General features: G+C 45.6%; 1 protein-coding gene across 1 annotated transcript in view; it reads right to left on the reverse strand.

Annotated features, from left to right (window-relative positions):
* katnb1 (katanin p80 (WD repeat containing) subunit B 1) overlaps nucleotides 1–18,778 on the reverse strand; it is a 171,221-nt gene that overhangs the window by 124,447 nt on the left and 27,996 nt on the right. Inside the window, exon 3 of the mRNA XM_034160314.1 lies at nucleotides 15,387–15,517. Coding sequence (XP_034016205.1) covers nucleotides 15,387–15,517 — 131 coding nt within the window. The remainder of the gene's footprint in view (nucleotides 1–15,386; nucleotides 15,518–18,778) is intronic.

Here is an 18,778-nt window from a genome sequence, read left to right on the forward strand (position 1 = left end):
CCGGTGACAAAGGGCAGCCCTGGCGGAGGCCGACATGCACTGGAAACAGGTTTGACTTACTACCGGCAATGCGAACCAAGCTCCTGCTGGGTTCGTACAGGGACCGGATAGCCCTTAGCAAAGGACCCCGGACCCCGTACTCCCGGAGCACCCCCCACAGGGCGCCTCGAGGGACACAGTCAAACGTCTTCTCCAGATCCACAAAGCACATGTGGACTGGTTGGGCGAACTCCCATGAACCCTCAAGCACCCGATGGAGGGTGTAGAGCTGGTCCAGTGTGCCGCGACCAGGACAAAAACCACACTGTTCCTCCTGAATCAGAGGTTCGACTATCAGTCGAATTCTCCTCTCCAGCACCCTGGAATAGACCTTACCGGGGAGGTGGAGGAGTGTGATTCCCCCTGTAGTTGTAACACACCCTCCGGTCCCCCTTCTTAAACAGAGGGACCACCACCCCAGTCTGCCAATCCAGGTGTACTGTCCCCGACTGCCACGCGATATTGCAGAGACGTGTCAACCAGGACAGTCCCACAACATCCAGAGACTTAAGGTACTCAGGACGGATTTTGTCCACCCCAGGAGCCTTGCCACCAAGAAGCCTTCTGACCACCTCGGTGACTTCGGCCTGGGTGATGGACGAGTCCGCCTCTGAGTCCCCAGTCTCTGCTTCCTCTTCGGAAGACGTGACGATGGGATTGAGGAGATCCTTGAAGTATTCCTTCCACCGCCCAACAACATCCCCAGTCAGGGTCAACAGCTCCCCACCCGCATCATAGCCAGTGTTGGCGGAGAGCTGCTTCCACCTCCTGAGGCGTTGGACGGTTTGCCAGAATTTCTTTGAGGCTGACCGATAGTTCTCCATGGCCTCCGAACTCCTCCCAGACCTGAGTTTTTGCCTCTGCGCTCGCACAGGCTGCAGCATGCTTGGCCTGCCGGTACCTGTCAGCTGCCTCCAGGGTCCCACCTACCAACAACGACAAGTAGGACTCCTTCAGTTTGACGGCATCCCTTACTTCCGGCGTCCACCCCTCCCAGCGGATCCAACTCAACACCAGGTGGTGATCGGTCAACAGCTCAGCCCTCCTCTTTACCCGAGTGTCCAAGACACGTGGCCGAAGGTCAGATGATACGAACAATGGAGTTCCCGGTCGGAGCACTATCTAGTACCCCTCCCAGAGACTCCAAGAAGGTTGGGTACTCTGCACTGCTGCTCAGCCCATAGGCCGAGACAGCAGGGAGAGACCTGTTCCCAACCCAAAGGCGTAGGGACACGACCCTCTTGTGTCCCTACGCCTTCGGGTTGGGAACAGGTGCTCGGGTGAACTCCAACACATGGCGAATGAGCTGGGGAGCAATAAGCAATGCTACCCCAGCTCGCCGCCTCTCCCCGTGAGCAACGCCATAAAAATAGAGCATCCAGCCCCTCTCCAGGAGTTGTGTACCAGAGCCCAAGCTGTGCATGGAGGTGAGTCTGACTATCTCTATTCGGTACCTCTCAACCTCCCACACAAGCTCAGGCTCCTTCCCCCCCAGCGAGGTGACATTCCACGTCCCAACAGCCAGAGGCTGTGAGCGCGGACCGGGCCGCTGGGCCACCCGCCCTCGACTGCCACCCAGTCCTCTCTGCAACCGACCCCCATGGCCCCCTCTGCAGGTGGTGAACCCGCAGGACGGCGGGCCCACATCGCTCTTTTGGGCTGAGCCCGGCCCAACCGCCAGGCGCTCGCGTGCAAGCCCCAACCCCAGGCCTGGCTCCAGGGTGGTGCCCCGGCTCCGCCATACCAGGCAACGTCTCGGTCCTTGATTTCGTGTTGGTCATGGGAGCTTTTGAACTGCCCTTAGTCTGGCCCGTCCCGTGAAAGAAAGTCTAGATTAATAAAAAAAAAGTCACTTATAATCTTGTCAAAATCCTGTTTGAACAGCACAATGTTCATTTTCCAGGGAAATAAAAATTCTTTGTATGTTTCCTGACGGCACAAGATGCAGTTTGCTTTTCCAGTTTCTTTTATCTTTTGGATGCGTTCATGAAGACGACTTTAAATTCAAGACGGCTCCAATTCCACAGATTCTTGATTCCTGATCAAAGTTTTTCAAACAGTGTTTTTCTCCATCTTCCCTCTGTTCGATGTCGCTCCGTGGCACAGACATACTCTATAGGGATGTGAATCGTACAACAACTCACGATTCAATCCGATTCCGATTCTTGGGGTGATGATTTGATTCAGAATCGATTTTCGATTCAAAGAGCTCTGAGAAATAGTTATATTACTTAAAAAATGTTTATGTTTAAGAAAATGCAGCTTTAGAAGGTTGATCAAGTGATTCTAAAGATGTAAATTTACTTATCTGCTTTGCTCGGTCAGAGTTGGCTGGCAGTTTAGCAAAGTGATGATGTGTGCGCTGGTCAGTAGTCAGCAGAGACCGCTGCTCCGTTTCTTTTAGCTCCGGGTGATGGCATAGCATGTGGGCTTGCGGATTTGAAGTGTTTCTGAAGTACTTGACTTTCATTTTGCACACTGCATAAGTCATGTCAGGCTCCTTCTTACGCAGCAAATAATAAAATCCAAAATGCACCCAAATATTTGCCTTCAGCAAAGACGGTGCTGGCTGAATTAGCTCTTCGTCTGCCATGCTAAGCTGCAGCTCATGAATATTTGAAGCACGCCGGACCCTCCCCTCGCGGGGACGCTGTAGTACGGAGGCCGTTGCCTGGCAAACGGTACACGCAGCGGGTAAGCAAGAAAATGTTTAAAAATGCTTTTTAAAAATTGATTCTTGGACATTTTGGATCGATTAAGAATCGATTTTTTCCTGCACCCCTAATGCTCTAAAAATCTTATTTTAAAAACTTGATGGCTCTAAAAGCATGCAATGTCCACTTGCTACTTTTAGCTTAAAAACAGTGACTTGTAGCAGCCAGGCAGACGACGAATCCTGATTTCTATCTGTTATACAGATCAGTGTCTGCGGATTTATAAAACTTGCACGATGTCATAAAAAAAATTTCAAAAAAAGAATGCGTTGCAATAGGCATTTTAAAAACTCGTTGAAAATCACAATTACAGAGTACAACACTAACACCCCCCACCCCCCACTCCCACTCGTGATGAAATCCGTGGAATTCCACGGATCTGCTGAGTTTTCACAGCCTTGCATAAATAATGGCCTATTTCTCGAGAAATTACAATTTTAATTAAGATGCTGTGTGTATTTTCAATAGACACTGTGAAAGACACCAGGTTCAGTTTTCACCTCTAAAGCCCCTTTCACATTGGCGTATTCGTAGAGCTGCTCATTTCAGCGTATCATCTACGCTGAGTTGAGCAGCTCTACGCCCACTTTTAGCAGCTCTACATTGAGTTTTTGCTCCCTGCGCAGCAGTATGTTGAGGGCTATGCGCATAGGATGGAAGAAATTAAACATGTTTAATTTTCTTCGGCGTAGAGCGCTGGATGCAGTTTTAAGCAGGTCTGCCCAGCACAGCGTTACTGCATGCAAGTCTGAGCAACACCGCGCTTCTGTACACAACCAAAAACTGAGTCCGTCAGCTGGAGAACATGAGCACACAGCCCACAGCACCTGTGTCTTCAGAACAGGGAATCGAACCTCAACTCAGAAATCCAGAAACAGCAGGTAGGTAGGTAGGTAGGTCTGTCTATCTGTCTATCAATCAGACGACCTGACTGATCAGGTCTGATAAAATCAGCAGACCTGATCGGGGGAACCGGATATACACACACACACACACACACACACACACACACACACACACACACACACACACACATATATATACATACATACATTTGAGGAGCGCATAAAAGAAGCGGATCTACCATCACAAAAGAAAGAAGCCACCACAACTACAAAACTGGAATCGATCGCCTCACAAATTGCAAAATATCTGACAGCAGAGGAAATAAAAAAAATAAAGGAAGAAGCCCAAAAAGAAGCGATAAAAGATTATCAGTTGATGGATAAAGGGAAGCAACTCCAGTTTGAAAAGAGTCAGTGGAAGAGGGAGGAAGAGTGGGTACTGCTGTGGGCAAAGGAATATGCCAAAAATGAAATACCCCAAAAACCAGACAAAGAGATCTAGAGAACGGCAAAAAATATTCCACCACCACTGCCCAAGTAAGAAAGACATCCCAAATAAGACTCTCACCACCCAAAAATCCAACTTTATCAAACAAAAACATTTCTTGAAGGATGAAATAAAAGCAATGCAACAGAAGGTTGGGCAAATGATCAGAGACGGCATCTGCCCTCTGACGCAACCCATTGCACCACCAAAAAATGATTGCCCTCAAAAAAAGTACATCCCCGAAAAAACAAACCATTCACTGCCCTCCGAAAAAACGTACAACTCACTGCCCCCCGAAAAAACGAGCAACTCACTGCCCCCGAAAAAACGAGCAACTCACTGCCCCCCAAAAAACGAGCAACTCACTGCCCCCCGAAAAAACGAGCAACTCACTGCCCCCCCGAAAAAACGAGCAACTCACTGCCCCCCCGAAAAAACGAGCAACTCACTGCCCCCCAAAAAAACGAGCAACTCACTGCCCCCCGAAAAAACGAGCAACTCACTGCCCCCCGAAAAAACGAGCAACTCACTGCCCCCCGAAAAAACGAGCAACTCACTGCCCCCCCAAAAAAACGAACCATTCACTGCCCCCCGAAAAAATGAGCAGTTCACCAGCTCATCTACAAAACAATATACAGGTGCACACAGACCCAGAACAGCAGGAACTAGAAGAGGAATTAGCAAATAAGATTGAAGAAACAAGAAAAATGGACATGAAAGAGCGCCCAAAGCTGACTAAACTAAAGGAGAATACAAAATTCAAAAATATCCTGCAAAAAGTTAACATAGGACTGACCAAACTGTCAATGTGGTTCCTTTTGGAACCAGAGTTAAACTCTGTAAATTATGGAGCGGCATGGTACATACAAAGTAATTTAGCCCCACAAGATTTGGAGAGAAACAGAACCACAAATAAGAAAAAGAATACCATGCCACGATGAAAAAAGAAATTACAACAAAAAATCAGCTGCCTAAGAGCAGAGATCTCCCAAATGGCCACATTTTTGGGAAACAAAAACCACAGAAAGAATCTTCTTAAAAAAATAAATCGGATTAAAAGAAAATACAATGTTGAAGACAAACAGCTAGGTGGAAGGCTGGCTGAACATCAAGCCTTAGTAAAAGCTTTCGCAGCACAAATTATGAACAAAGACTAGAAAATACAAGCAAAACAGATAAACTATTTGCAAAAAATCCCAGACTAGTGTACAGAAAGCTGGCAAACGACACAATAGAAGTACAACAGCCACCTGAGAGAGAGGAAATTGAAAAATTCTGGAGACCGCTCTTTGAAGACCCAAAACAACACCAAGAGGCTGAGTGGATTGAAAAAAATACAACAGAAAAACAAAGACAAAACAAATGCCAGCAACTGTAATCAATGAAGAAGAGATCAGAAAGAAAATGAGTGAATACAGTAACTTCAAGGCACCTGGCATTGACAAAATCCCAAATTTTTGGCTGAAAAGACTGACAGCATTACACCAACATTATGCTGTGGCTTTCACAAAAATATTAAACGGAGAAGAGGACACACCAGACTGGCTAACGACAGGGAACACAAGCCTAATTCCAAAGACCAAGGATACACAGCTTCCCAACAAGTACAGACCCATCTGCTGCCTAACAACAACGTACAAATGACTGACAGGAATCATAGCTGATGCCATTTATGAACATCTTGACACTGGTGGCTACCTGGAAAATGAACAAAGGATGTTCCAAAGGAAGATTAGGAGCTAAAGACCAGTTACTGACAGACAAAGTTATCCTGGAGGACTGCAAAACAAAACAGAGGAACCTCAGCATGGCTTGGATTGACTACAAAAAGGCATTTGACAGTGTACCACACTCCTGGATCATGAGGTGCTTAGAACTCTACAACATCAATGAGGAAATAAGATCTTTCCTGAGAGCACAAATGAACAAGTGGAACACCACCATCACCCTCAATCACACAGAGGGACAAATAATAATCCCAGACGTACGAGTTCAGAGAGGGATACTTCAGGGAGACAGCCTTTCACCTCTCTTATTCTGCTTAATCATGGACCCGCTCAGCAAACTCCTGAAGGAGCATGACATCGGATATAACTTAAGCAGAAACAGGAAAAAAAACAAAAAAAAACTTGTGAACAATCTGTTGTTCATGGACGATTTGAAAATCTATGCCAACACAAAAAAGGGACTCAGTCAGCTAGTGGAAACTGTCCATAAGTTCTCAAAAGACATTGGTATGGAAATTGGACTGCATAAATGCTCAAAATGCACAATGACAAAAGGTAAAAAGACAAAAACCGAAAACATACAATTGGATGAAGGGAGCTACATTGAAGATCTGGCTGCAGACTCCACATACAAATACTTGGGAATTGAACAAAGTAATACAATTGAGCACAAGAAAATGAGAACAAAAACAACACAAGAATACCTAAACCGCTTAAAAAAGATCTGCAAAACACAGTTGACACCAAAAAAAAAACAAGATCACAGCCATAAACCAGTTTGCAATACCAGTGGCGACCTATGGGTTTGGCATAGTGGACTGGCCACAGTGTGAGCTTAATAAGTTGGACACAAAAACCAGGAAGATGCTCACCCTCCACAAAGTCACATACAGAAATCAGTGCATGGACAGAATATATCTCCCTCACAGAGAAGGCGGTCTGGGTCTCACTGAAATCAACCAGGCCTACAGAGCATCGATAATAAGTATTGGACAGTACTTAAAGAGCTCTGAAGAAGAAATCGTAAAAACGGTTACACAACACCACGAGGCCATAACTGAACGGACCTCAATCACTAAACTGGCAAAAAACTTTGGCGGAGAACTTCTACAAGAGAGAAAAAGCAACAGTCTCATGCCTGCAACAAAACTTATAAGACAGTCCAGAGACCAATACAGCAAAAGAGAAGGAAAACATCGAGTGGAAAGATGGAAACAGCACAAAAGAGCCGGACGTTTCCAAGAAGTACTCAAAAGGAATACATTGACAAAGTTGGATCAATGCAGTGGCTAAAAAATGGAAAACTTGGTTTTGATGGAGAAAGAATTCTGATTGGAGCACAAGATCAGGGACTTCTAACAAATGGCTTCAAAAAATGGCAGGGATCTCAGAGAAAGATAAATGCCGATTCTGTCATACAGCTGTTGAGAGTGTAAACCATCTAACTTCAGCATGCCAGATCCTCATGGCAGATAGGCATTATACATCCAGACACAACAAGATCTGTCAATATCTCCACTGGAAGGTCTGCAAGGAACTGGAGATGGAAGTCAAAGAACATGTCTGGGAGAACGAGCCAGCACCAGTCTCATCCAACGGAAAAGTAACTGTCTTCTACGACAAGGAGATCCCAGCAGGAAGACACATTGAAGGTGGTGCAATCAAACCTGATATTGTCATCTGGAACAAGCAAGAGAAAACAGCCAAAATCATTGATGTGACAGTCCCCAATGACTACGGCCTGAATCGAGCGGAAAGATCTCGAAATACCAAGACCTGAAAAATGACCTACGAACAACATGGTCATTGAAAGACATCGATATCATTCCAGTTGTGGTGGGAGCAACAGGCCTGATGAAGAAGAACCTGAAGAAATACCTTGAGGCAATCCCGGTCATCCAAGTGCACATGAGGTGCAGTTGTCTCCAATTAAGGGAATGATACAATGCCAGATCTGGTTAGGATAACTATAGAGCCTAGGGTGCAACTTTAGACCACCAGGTTTGGGGCCCATTGCATTCTACTAAAAAGACAAAGATAAATGAAAAACCACAGACACACACACATCAAATCAATTTTATTTATATAGCGCCAAATCACAACAAACAGTTGCCCCAAGGCGCTTTATATTGTAAGGCAAAAGCCATACAATAATTACAGAAAAACCCCAACGGTCAAAACGACCCCCTGTGAGCAAGCACTTGGCGACAGTGGGAAGGAAAAGATGAGTCCACTGTCTGAGGTCATAAGAAGATCATTTGTAACCTTCACTAATGCTGTTTCTGTACTATGATGAATTCTAAAACCTGACTGAAACTCTTCAAATAGACCATTCCTCTGCAGATGATCAGTTAGCTGTTTTACAACTACCCTTTCAAGAATTTTTGAGAGAAAAGGAAGGTTGGAGATTGGCCTATAATTAGCTAAGATAGCTGGGTCAAGTGATGGCTTTTTAAGTAATGGTTTAATTACTGCCACCTTAAAAGCCTGTGGTACATAGCCAACTAATAAAGATAGACTGATTATATTTAAGATCAAAGCATTAATTAATGGTAGGGCTTCCTTGAGCAGCCTGGAAGGAATGGGGTCTAACAGACATGTTGATGGTTTGGAGGAAGTATCTAATGAAAATAACTCAGACAGAATAATCGGAGAGAAAGAGTCTAACCAAATACCGGCATCACTGAAAGCAGCCAAAGAGAACGCTATGTCTTTGGGATGGTTATGAGTAATTTTTTCTCTAATAGTTAAAATTTTATTAACAAAGAAAGTCATGAAATCATTACTAGTTCAAGTTAAAGGAATACTCGGCTCAATAGAGCTCTGACTCTTTGTCAGCCTGGCTACAGTGCTGAAAAGAAACCTGAAAAGAAACAAACACACACACACACACAGAGACGAAGTCTGTTAGAAAAGTATCCGACCTTTTTATTTTTTCAAAAACCTGATGGATTTGAATCACGTGTGCTTGCATGAGCCAACCTTGAACCTTCGTGCGCATGCGTGAGTTTTTTCACGCCTGTCGATTGCATCATTTGCTTGTAAGCAGCCTTTGTGTGAGGATGGGTGGAGTCTCTCGTTTTTTCTTTGCAAGGAAATGGCGGAACGACTGGAGCAGCGCGACTGCATCAAATTTTGCCAGAAACTGGGCAACAGCCAGGTGGAAACCATTCGGATTATTCAGACGGCTTTCGGTGACGACGCTATGGGCATCACACAGATTAAGGAGCGGTACAACCGGTTTAAAGACGTCCGCACAACGGTGGAGAGCGAGCCACGCTCCGGTCGTCCATCAACATGCTGAAATGACCAGATCATTTCCAAAGTGAAACGGTTAAACCGGCAGCTCGCAACTAGCGCAGCGCGCCCGCCACAGGAAAAACACCTCCGTGTTGATAACATTTGTAAAATCCAGGCGGCGTTTGTTGGCTTTCAGTTGAGTGAGTATCTGAGAAATTGTTTAACAGCAGGGCATATTCCAACTTGTCCTTAAGGCTTCCAATGGAGGTGTTTTTCCTGTGGCGGGCGCACCGCGCCGGCTGCGAGCTGACGCGCCAATCTGTCCGCACGTCTTTCATAAAAAAAAAATAAAAAAATCTCCTTTAACAGTGGAATGTGTTATGTGTCGGACGCAGTCGGAGCACCGACCCAGCGTTTGACATTAGGACCCAGCATAAAGGAAACAGAGCACGGTTCAAAGGATAACAGAATTTAATGACATAACAGTGAGTGCTCAATTAATAACAAATAAGTGCGCAGTCTGGCGAGGTGGAAAAACGGTGCGCTCCCAGCTGCACAAACGGTCTGGAGCCACAACAGTTCGGACCCAAGGACCCCGCCGACACCCCCCAGGTGGCCGCGACCAACCGAGTCTGTGAAAGAAGAAACCATAATGTGAGTCCACCACTCCACACACAGAGAGACCACTCAAAGGTGTACATAATCAGCAAACACTTCCTGGCTTAATCACCAATCAGCTTCCCACCCTGCAGGCATGGAACACCCAGTTCAATTCTCCACTGCAGTGGAGCTGATTAAACGACTAACATAACAGCTCAATATAATAAGGTGTGAGGGACACCACATCTACTGACTGTACTCATGTTAGTCACAAAACCTAAAGTACCTCAGGAAGTGTGCTGACGAGCGTGAGACCTCACCCCCTCCTCTTTCACAGACCATGGCATCAAACCTGGTACGGTCTCTGCGTCCATAATGATGAGATGGTTCTCCAAACGTCGATCTCACCCGTCTGGTCACAAGGTCGAGTCTCTGGCAAGTACACACTGTGTACTCCAGACTTAAATGCAACCATGCCCCAATCCATACAGATGCACCACAGCTGTGAGTCCTGACGAGCTGCACATGACAAGCCTCAGGTGATCAGGGTGAGGTCCTGATAACTCAGCCACACATCAGCCACTCAGTCCTGAACGCATGCCACCTGGAAGGAAAGACAGAAAACAGAAACAAAAGCCAGCCAGGCACCCCAGCCACACAACAGCACCCCACCCTCACGGGAAGCCTCCCGGCGACCACACAAACCTGGCCCAGGAAAAACACCCCCCTCCAGGGACCATGGCTGGAAACCGTATCTGCATTCATCTTCCAACTGAATCTTCATCTAACAGAACTGTTGACGTCTTCTCCTCTGACTGCATCTTTGCCTTTGTTTCTGTCATTCAATTTGCACAGGTGTGGCCAGGAGTTCTTGAACCTGTGCGGTCAGCCTTTGTCCAACCATGTTTAGAGTCTGTTTAGTCATAAAACAAAAAAGACAAACACAAACAACCAAACCACCCCCCCCCCTCCCCAGAGGACCGTCCCATCAAACCCCGGGAAGAGGAGAAAAGAAAAACACAACCCAAACTTAAGCTTGCAAACAAAACAAAAACGCTAAAACGCTAACACCCCCCCCCCCCCCCCCCCCCCCCCCCACCCCGGACGACATGTAGGGACCAACACCCCCCAGAGGACATCCCGCCAGCTCCAGGAGTAATAACCACAGCCGAGGTCCCTCTGGGATCCAAAGTCACCCACGGGGACTCTCAGCGCCTCCCAGAGGACCGTTCCATCAAACCCCAGGAGACGCCCCCCCTCATGACTAACAGACCCAGCCCCGGCCGTCTATGGCTAGATGGACCCACAGCCCTTTCCCCCCCAGAGGACACCACAGTCGGAAACTGGGGGGAAAAACAAAAGAGAAAGAAAAAAAAAAAAAAAAAAACATACAAACAAAACAACCCCAACCCCACCCCCTCAGCGCAGTGGAAACTGGAAGTACGTCCAGTGTCACCAACCACGACTATACCCCAAAAGTCAACCGGGAGGAGTGGAACAGCGGTAATGGCATACAGCACAAAACGGCGCCAACCCTCCGACTTTTAAACCAGCCACCAGCTGCGGGTATATTCCACTGCCCCAAACCCCAGCTACGCCGATGGCATACGGCTCAAAGGCGCGCTGAAGCCGGAGGTGGAACAGGGAATCAACAAAAAAAAACAACACCCCGAACCCCCCCCTCCCGGATGCAGAGGTCACCTGGGAAACGCCCAGCACAACCAAACTGCACCACCCCAGCAACGCCGACAACCTACGGCTCACACGGCTGGGGCCAGAGGAGAAGACAGGGAAGCAAAAAAAAAAAAAAAAAAATACCCCAACCCCCACCCCCTCCCGGGTGCAGAGGTTACCTGGGAAACGCCCAGCATAACCAAACTGCACCACTCCAGCAACGCCGACAACGTACGGCTCACACGGCTGGAGCCAGAGGAGAAGAGAGGGCACAACAAAAACAAAAAAAAGAAAAAACAACCCAATTACCCCCCCCATCACCCCCCAGAGGACCGTCCCATCAAACCCTGGGAGGTGAAACCAAAAGAAATAAAAAAGAAAGACTAACAGACTAACATAAAGTCACCTGGGTCCTTTCTATGCTCCAGACAGCCTGCACGTTCACGACCCCAGAACACTAATAGTGCTGAACATCCCACACAAAAACCAACTCAAAAAACCCCCACAAAAAATGAACCAACACAAAACTAATAAGTGACTTATACCGTTAAGCTCAAACAAATGGAACACACCTGTTCCACCTTAAGAGCTATGACGGTAATGTGACTCAGTCACCAACAGGGGGAGCCAAAGTGCTAAAAATAAAAAAACCCCTTTGGTAACCGAGAAAACAACTCACGCTGCTTTCCCTGTGCGCAGCTACATGTAACACACAACCAAAATGTGCTTCAACTAAATTACGCCAAAGCTGACACAACAGACGCAGTAGCTATCTTCAGCCGGGGAGACGGGGCTACAACTGTAACAACAGGACGCACAGCGACCCGTGCCACAGAACTCCGCCGTGCGCGTTCACCCATTAAACACACACTCATGCAGCTCCCGTTATCTGGACGAAGTGTGACGCAAAACCGTCGCTATTCACACTCCACAACAAACCCACAGGTAAGGCAACACCATAGGAACACGGCTGCAAGAGAGCTCAAATCACTATTCAATAATCGGTTCTCCGACACGCACCATCCGGGCGGAGAGCACCCGCAACTGATCCGGATAACTTCTGACGTCTGCTGCCGCCTTCCCGGCACAGTACCGCCTCTGCTACCGCTGGGTCCGTGATGTATTGGCCAGAGACTACTGTTATGTGTCAGACGCAGTCGGAGCATCGACCCAGCGTTTGACATTAGGACCCAGCATAAAGGAAACAGAGCACGGTTCAAAGGATAACAGAATTTAATGACATAACAGTGAGTGCTCAATTAATAACAAATAAGTGCGCGGTCTGGCGAGGTGGAAAAATGGTGCGCTCCCAGCAGCACAAACGGTCCGGAGCCAGAACAGTTCGGACCCAAGAACCCCGCCGACACCCCCCAGGTGGTCGCGACCAACCAAGTCTGTGAAAGAAGAAACCATAATGTGAGTCCACCACTCCACACACAGAGAGACCACTCAAAGGTGTACATAATCAGCAAACACTTCCTGGCTTAATCACCAATCAGCTTCCCACCCTGCAGGCATGGAACACCCAGTTCAATTCTCCACTGCAGTGGAAGCTGATTAAACGACTAACATAACAGCTCAATATAATAAGGTGTGAGGGACACCACATCTACTGACTGTACTCATGTTAGTCACAAAACCTAAAGTACCTCAGGAAGTGTGTTGACGAGTGTGAGACCTCACCCCCTCCTCTTTCACAGACCATGGCATCAAACCTGGTATGTTCTCTGCGTCCATAATGATGAGATGGTTCTCCAAATGTCGATCTCACCCGTCTGGTCACAAGGTCAGTGTGTACAAGCTCTGGCAAGTACACACTGTGTACTCCAGACTTAAATGCAACCATGCCCCAATCAATACAGATGCACCACAGCTGTGAGTCCTGACGAGCTGCACATGACAAGCCTCAGGTGATCAGGGTGAGGTCCTGATAACTCAGCCACACATCAGCCACTCAGTCCTGAAGGCATGCCACCTGGAAGGAAAGACAGAAAACAGGAACAAAAGCCAGCCAGCCACGCCAGCCACACAACAGGAATGTCCGGATAAACTGCGGATTCCGACCTCTTCTGAAAGTTCTCTGTTCTCTCACGACGTCCTGGGTCAACAGAGGCTTAAATATGGAGGTTTTCAGCTTGAAACAGGATGATGACGTCGCCTCGGAGCGCTGTGCGATGTCTCGCTCCGTGGGAAGTCCTTACAGCGATAGAAACAATCCAAAATCTTTCATCAGCCGTTAAAATTTTCACAGAAAAGCAGCTGAATTTCTCGAATGGTGTCCACTCGGATGTGCCTCACAGTTTTTGAAAAAATTTTGATCAAGCACAGCGCCAGTCTCTCAGCAACAAGGAATTCCGACGAGGGGGCTGGACCACTCCTTCCACAAGGCGTGCTCACAGGCGAATGACGTCACCGACAGGTGTGAAAAAACTCTCGCATGCCCACGAGGGTTCAAGCTTGGCTGATATAATCACACGTGATTCAAATCCATATATTTAAAAAAAAAAATAAATAATAAGGTTGGATACTTTTCTCACAGACCACGTGTATATATAATATATATATATATATATATATATATATATATATATATTTGGTGTCCACCAAAGAGTATGTTTTTTCCAACCCCATGCTTCACAGTTGGGATGGTTTTCTTGGGGTTGTTCTGATCCTCTAAACATGGTAAGTGGAGTTGATTCCAAAAAGCTCTATTCTGGTCTCATCTGAACACATGACCTTCTCCCATGCCTCCTCTGGATCATCCAGATGGTCACTGGTGAACTTCAAACGGGCCTGGACATGTGCTGGCTTGAGCAGGGGGAACTTGCTGCCCTGCAGGATTTTACACCATGACAGCATCATGTGTTACTAATGTAATCTTTGTGACTGTGGTTCCAGCTCTCTTCAGGTCATTGACCAGGTCCTCCTGTGTAGTTCTGAGCTTTCTCAGAATCATCCTTACCCCACAAAGTGAGATCTTGCATGGAATCCCAGACCGAGGGAGACTGACAGTCATCTTGTGTTTCTTCCACTTTCTAATAAATAATCATAACAGTTGTCTTCTACCAAGCTGTTTGCCTGTTGTCCTGTAGTCCATCCCAGCCTTGTGCAGGTCTATGGTGGACAGGTTGGAGTGTGATTGATTGAGTGTGTGAACAGGTGTCTTTTATACAGGTAACAAGTTCAAACAGGTGCAATTAATACAGGTAAAGAGTGCAGAATAAGAGGGCTTCTTAAAGAAAAATTAACAGGTCTGTGAGAGACAGAATTCTTGCTGGTTGGTAGGTAATACTTATTTACAGCAGTAACATACAAAGAAATTATTAAAAAAAGAAATCATACATTGTGATTTCCGGATTTTTTTTTTTTAGATTATGTCTCTCACAGTGGACATGCACCTAAGATGAAAATTTCAGACCCCTCCATGATTTCTAAGTGGGAGAACTTGCAAAAGCGCAAGGTGTTCAAATACTTATTTTCCTCACTATATATATATATATATATATATATATATATATATATATAAATAAAATGACAAACTGTTTTTGAGCTGCACCACACCTGCAGTAGAGAACAGAGCGCACTTCCACAGAGGCAGAAAATAGCACTGAACTGGTTTAATAGCAGCATGATGTGCACACACGACTGTGTGCACACATTAAAACGCGAACACATGCAGCTGTAAGTATGAAACGAACACTGGAAAAAGGCTGAGTACGCACGCATTTCGGGCGTATTTAAATGAAACAACGCTGCAATGAGCAGCTCTACGAATACGCCAATGTGACAGGGGCTTAAGTCACTGAAGCAGAAACATCACCGAGCACAGCTGTAGAACGGATTCATTTCCCACTTCAGAAAAAAAAAAAACAAGCTTTGTAACTTATTAGATGAATGGATCCAACTCATTACTTGTGGCTTTGGCAAACCTTTCACAGCACCTCAGCTGCACTGACCCTCTACTTTAAAAGAGCCTGAGATCAACAACAAGTTGGGCTGTATCAGATAAGGTTTTCCTTCAAATAAAAGTTTTAATTCGGTCATCTTGGCATGGCCTTACCATGATGCAGTTGGCTTTGCTGACAGCCCAAATGTTGACCCTGCAGTCATCTCCGCCTGTGGCCAGCAGTCGACCTGAGCTTTTTCCCAGTGACGCACAGCTCACAGAGCTGGAATGAGCCTCAAACGCCTCTGTGGACAAGAAGACAATCTTCATGAGAAGAAGGTAAGTGCAGCAATAAATGCAACAAACAAGGAAACTTTGGAGGACCAGCACCTTAGCAAACACGTGCGTGTTTGCACACTACAGAACCTACCACAAGGAAACTCGTATAACAAACACACTTTATTTGAAAGAAACTAAGCTTGATCTGCATTTAAAATTAAAAAAAAAAAAAATTCAAGATGCCCAACTTTTTGCCCTGTTGGCTGCTCATGCTTTGTTCAGGGTCACCACAGCAGATCCAACACAGAGACGCATTGGGATTTGGCACAGGTTTTATGCCGGATACTGCTCCTGACGTAACTCCAGTCTTACACACACAGCCCCTGGTCTTCCAAACATGTCTCCCATTTAAGTACAAACCAGGACCCACTGTGCTCAGCTCTGAGATCTGACTGGATCAGGTTCACATAGAGCAGACTGGCTGCAAACTATGTACAAAGTGGTACGCTTTAAACGTCCAACCTCAGTGAGGTCTGCCCTCAGCCTGAAATCCAAACATCCTGGACGTGCCCCTTTACTCAGCATCCACACCAAAACAATCAACAGTGGTCTTACTGGGAAGAAGGCTTCACAAGAAAACTGACAGGTCTGCATGTTTATTCATATTATAGTCAATTTGCAATGATAAAAGATAAAAACGGCCCCAAATCTGAGGGTCACTGGTTCTTACCTGCATCCAACACAACCCAAAATTTCAGAGCTGAATATGCAGTAGTTTTTCAGTTATTCCTGGAACATTTGCAGACAACTGAAGGACCGATTCCATTAATCTTACATTTGCCCTGGCAAACTACGCAGAAGTTTGTATCATCTTAGATTCTCTGCCTGACCCAACATTTGCACCACTTTTGATGAAAATTATTTTTCATCACGAGACAGTTTTAACAGTGATGAAAGTGTACCATGGGGGAAAGGGAAACACATTTTAAAAAAGAAAATATTTGGCAAAGGCGGAAGGCCTGAAGTCTCTGGCTGGGGGTTCTCCCCCAGAAACATTGAAATCTCAGATGCATTCTGGTGCATTTTCAGGTCTATTTACTCACCAAATAAATAAATACATTTTTTGGTAAATTTTTCCAGCCCAGAGAAGAGTCTTTTCACACAAAGTGTATTGTGCTGCCCGTATTTAATCCAAAAAAACGCACACTGTGGTTTAGAAAAGTTCACAGTAAAGGAAATGAAAAAGAAGTTCAAAAACTCAAAAATAATAATTCTCGGTATCAATTCAAATGGAACAATAGAAGTATTTATGGCACATTAATGCATCAACTTGTTAAACCCTCAACTCACTTCTGAGTTTTCCTAGTTTTGGCAGGAACACTGGAGCTATTGACAATCTTTCTTTTCAAATCATTGGCCACCTGATGTACAGATGTCTGGGTTTCCAGTTGTTTTCCAATTAGCAAATTTTCCTGTGATGTCTGTAAAGATCACAGTGCTTCAATACAGATAATTCTTAGCAGTCAGTTGACTATCACTGTATTTTCAAAGCATACTGAAGTACGGAATGACATACTGCTGTCATAAAAACTTAAAACGTATAAATTCATATTCAACGCAATAATATGAAGTACGATTTCTTTAATTTAAAATACAAATATTGCTTATATTGAAAGATATTAAATTATTTTACCGTACTTTCCGGACTATAGAGTGCCCCTGAATATTAGCCAAACCCACCAACTTTAAAAAGAAATTGTACATAAATAGGCCACACTCGTCTATAAGCCACAGGTCTCCACGTTGTAACAATAGATAGATTAGATAGGTTTATTGTTATTACAACAAGTGCAATGAAATTTCTTCACACCCTATCACCTCAGACAAAAATGCAATTAACCCACAATTATTACAAGTTGAACGTAATAATGGCACACATCAGAATTAGAACAACCATACAAATACATTTGATTGTTTATGCACGCTAAACTTTAAGGCAGTCCGTCATCCGAATTGAGGCAATGTGAATGTGGGGTGGGGGTGGTAGAGGTAGGGAGGGGGATGGGGCGTTTGTCATGAGTGCAGATAACATGAGTTTTTAATCAGTCAGGTGAGTTTGTGTCAGTGTGCACATAATGTCTGGAGTTGCTTTGACAACAACAGACTGTTGGGGAGGGCAGAAGATGAGAGCAGCCGAATGGTTCACCAAGGTCGTAGAAATTCTTCTGGAGGAAAACAGCAGGGTGTTTTGATCTTCAGGGGCTGACAGGACTGCCATTATTAGGGTTGAGCAGAGAAAACACATTTGCAGCTCCTCTGACCAACCAAATCCAATTTATGAGTATTGCCTGGTCTCCAACATCTTCCTTTGTAAGGCGTACATTTGCTCCGAGATGTTATCCAATTTATGTCTGAATTCAAGGGTTAACGCAGTCTGAGACTGTATCGCCTTGCCCAACTCATTAATCATGAGGGACAGGTGAGGGGTCATGTTCTGGTGGCAGCCATCTTGCCAATTCTCCGGTAGATCAGGGCAGCACATAAACCAATAAGTACCAGCCCTCTCATGATAAAACCAAATATAAATATATCTTCAACGTCCTCTACAAGCACGCAACATGCCATTTCACCCAGGCGCAGAGAACATAGCCCACAGAGTAGGTTCCATCTGGGGACACAGGGTCCCCCAGCTCTTATTTTCTTGTTGAAAAAATGGTGTCAACAGCATTCAGAGGCCAGCTGATCAATTCCATGGTTAATCCAATGTAGTCTGAAGAATTCACAGTCCGGTGAAGTAGGGACTTTGAAAGCTGAAGCAGAGATAGAGGAGGAGATGTGACCGCCCTCACCAGAGGCAAAAAATAAAAATATTTAGAAACACAAACTTTATTCTTGGTTTGTTTATTTGTTTTGCCATTAAAATTGGTTATCATTTATTACAATAAAATAACTTCTCAAGGCCAGGGTTTCTCAAAGTCTGAGGACTATTTAATCACAGCGCAGCAAACAAGGTGAGTAGGCTGAGCGAGTCCGAGTGAGGAGGATTGCCAATATCCCTCCGCTCAGTGCTTTAAAGGCTGCAGCGGTCAGAGCAGGAGGAGGGGGAGACCCGCTACCGCTCCGTGACAACAGAGACTTTAACTTTCAGTCGCCAGACATCAGAAAAGCCTCCGGTAACATCAGAAAAAGGAGCTAGATTTGTCACTAGTCGATTTTGAGAAAATAAGTCATCAAGAGGCTTTGGAAAGCCACCAGATTTAGCAAGAAAGTCGCAAAGCTGGCAACAC

The sequence above is a fragment of the Thalassophryne amazonica genome, chromosome 2 (assembly GCF_902500255.1).
Source record: "Thalassophryne amazonica chromosome 2, fThaAma1.1, whole genome shotgun sequence".
Lineage (NCBI taxonomy): Eukaryota > Metazoa > Chordata > Actinopteri > Batrachoidiformes > Batrachoididae > Thalassophryne > Thalassophryne amazonica.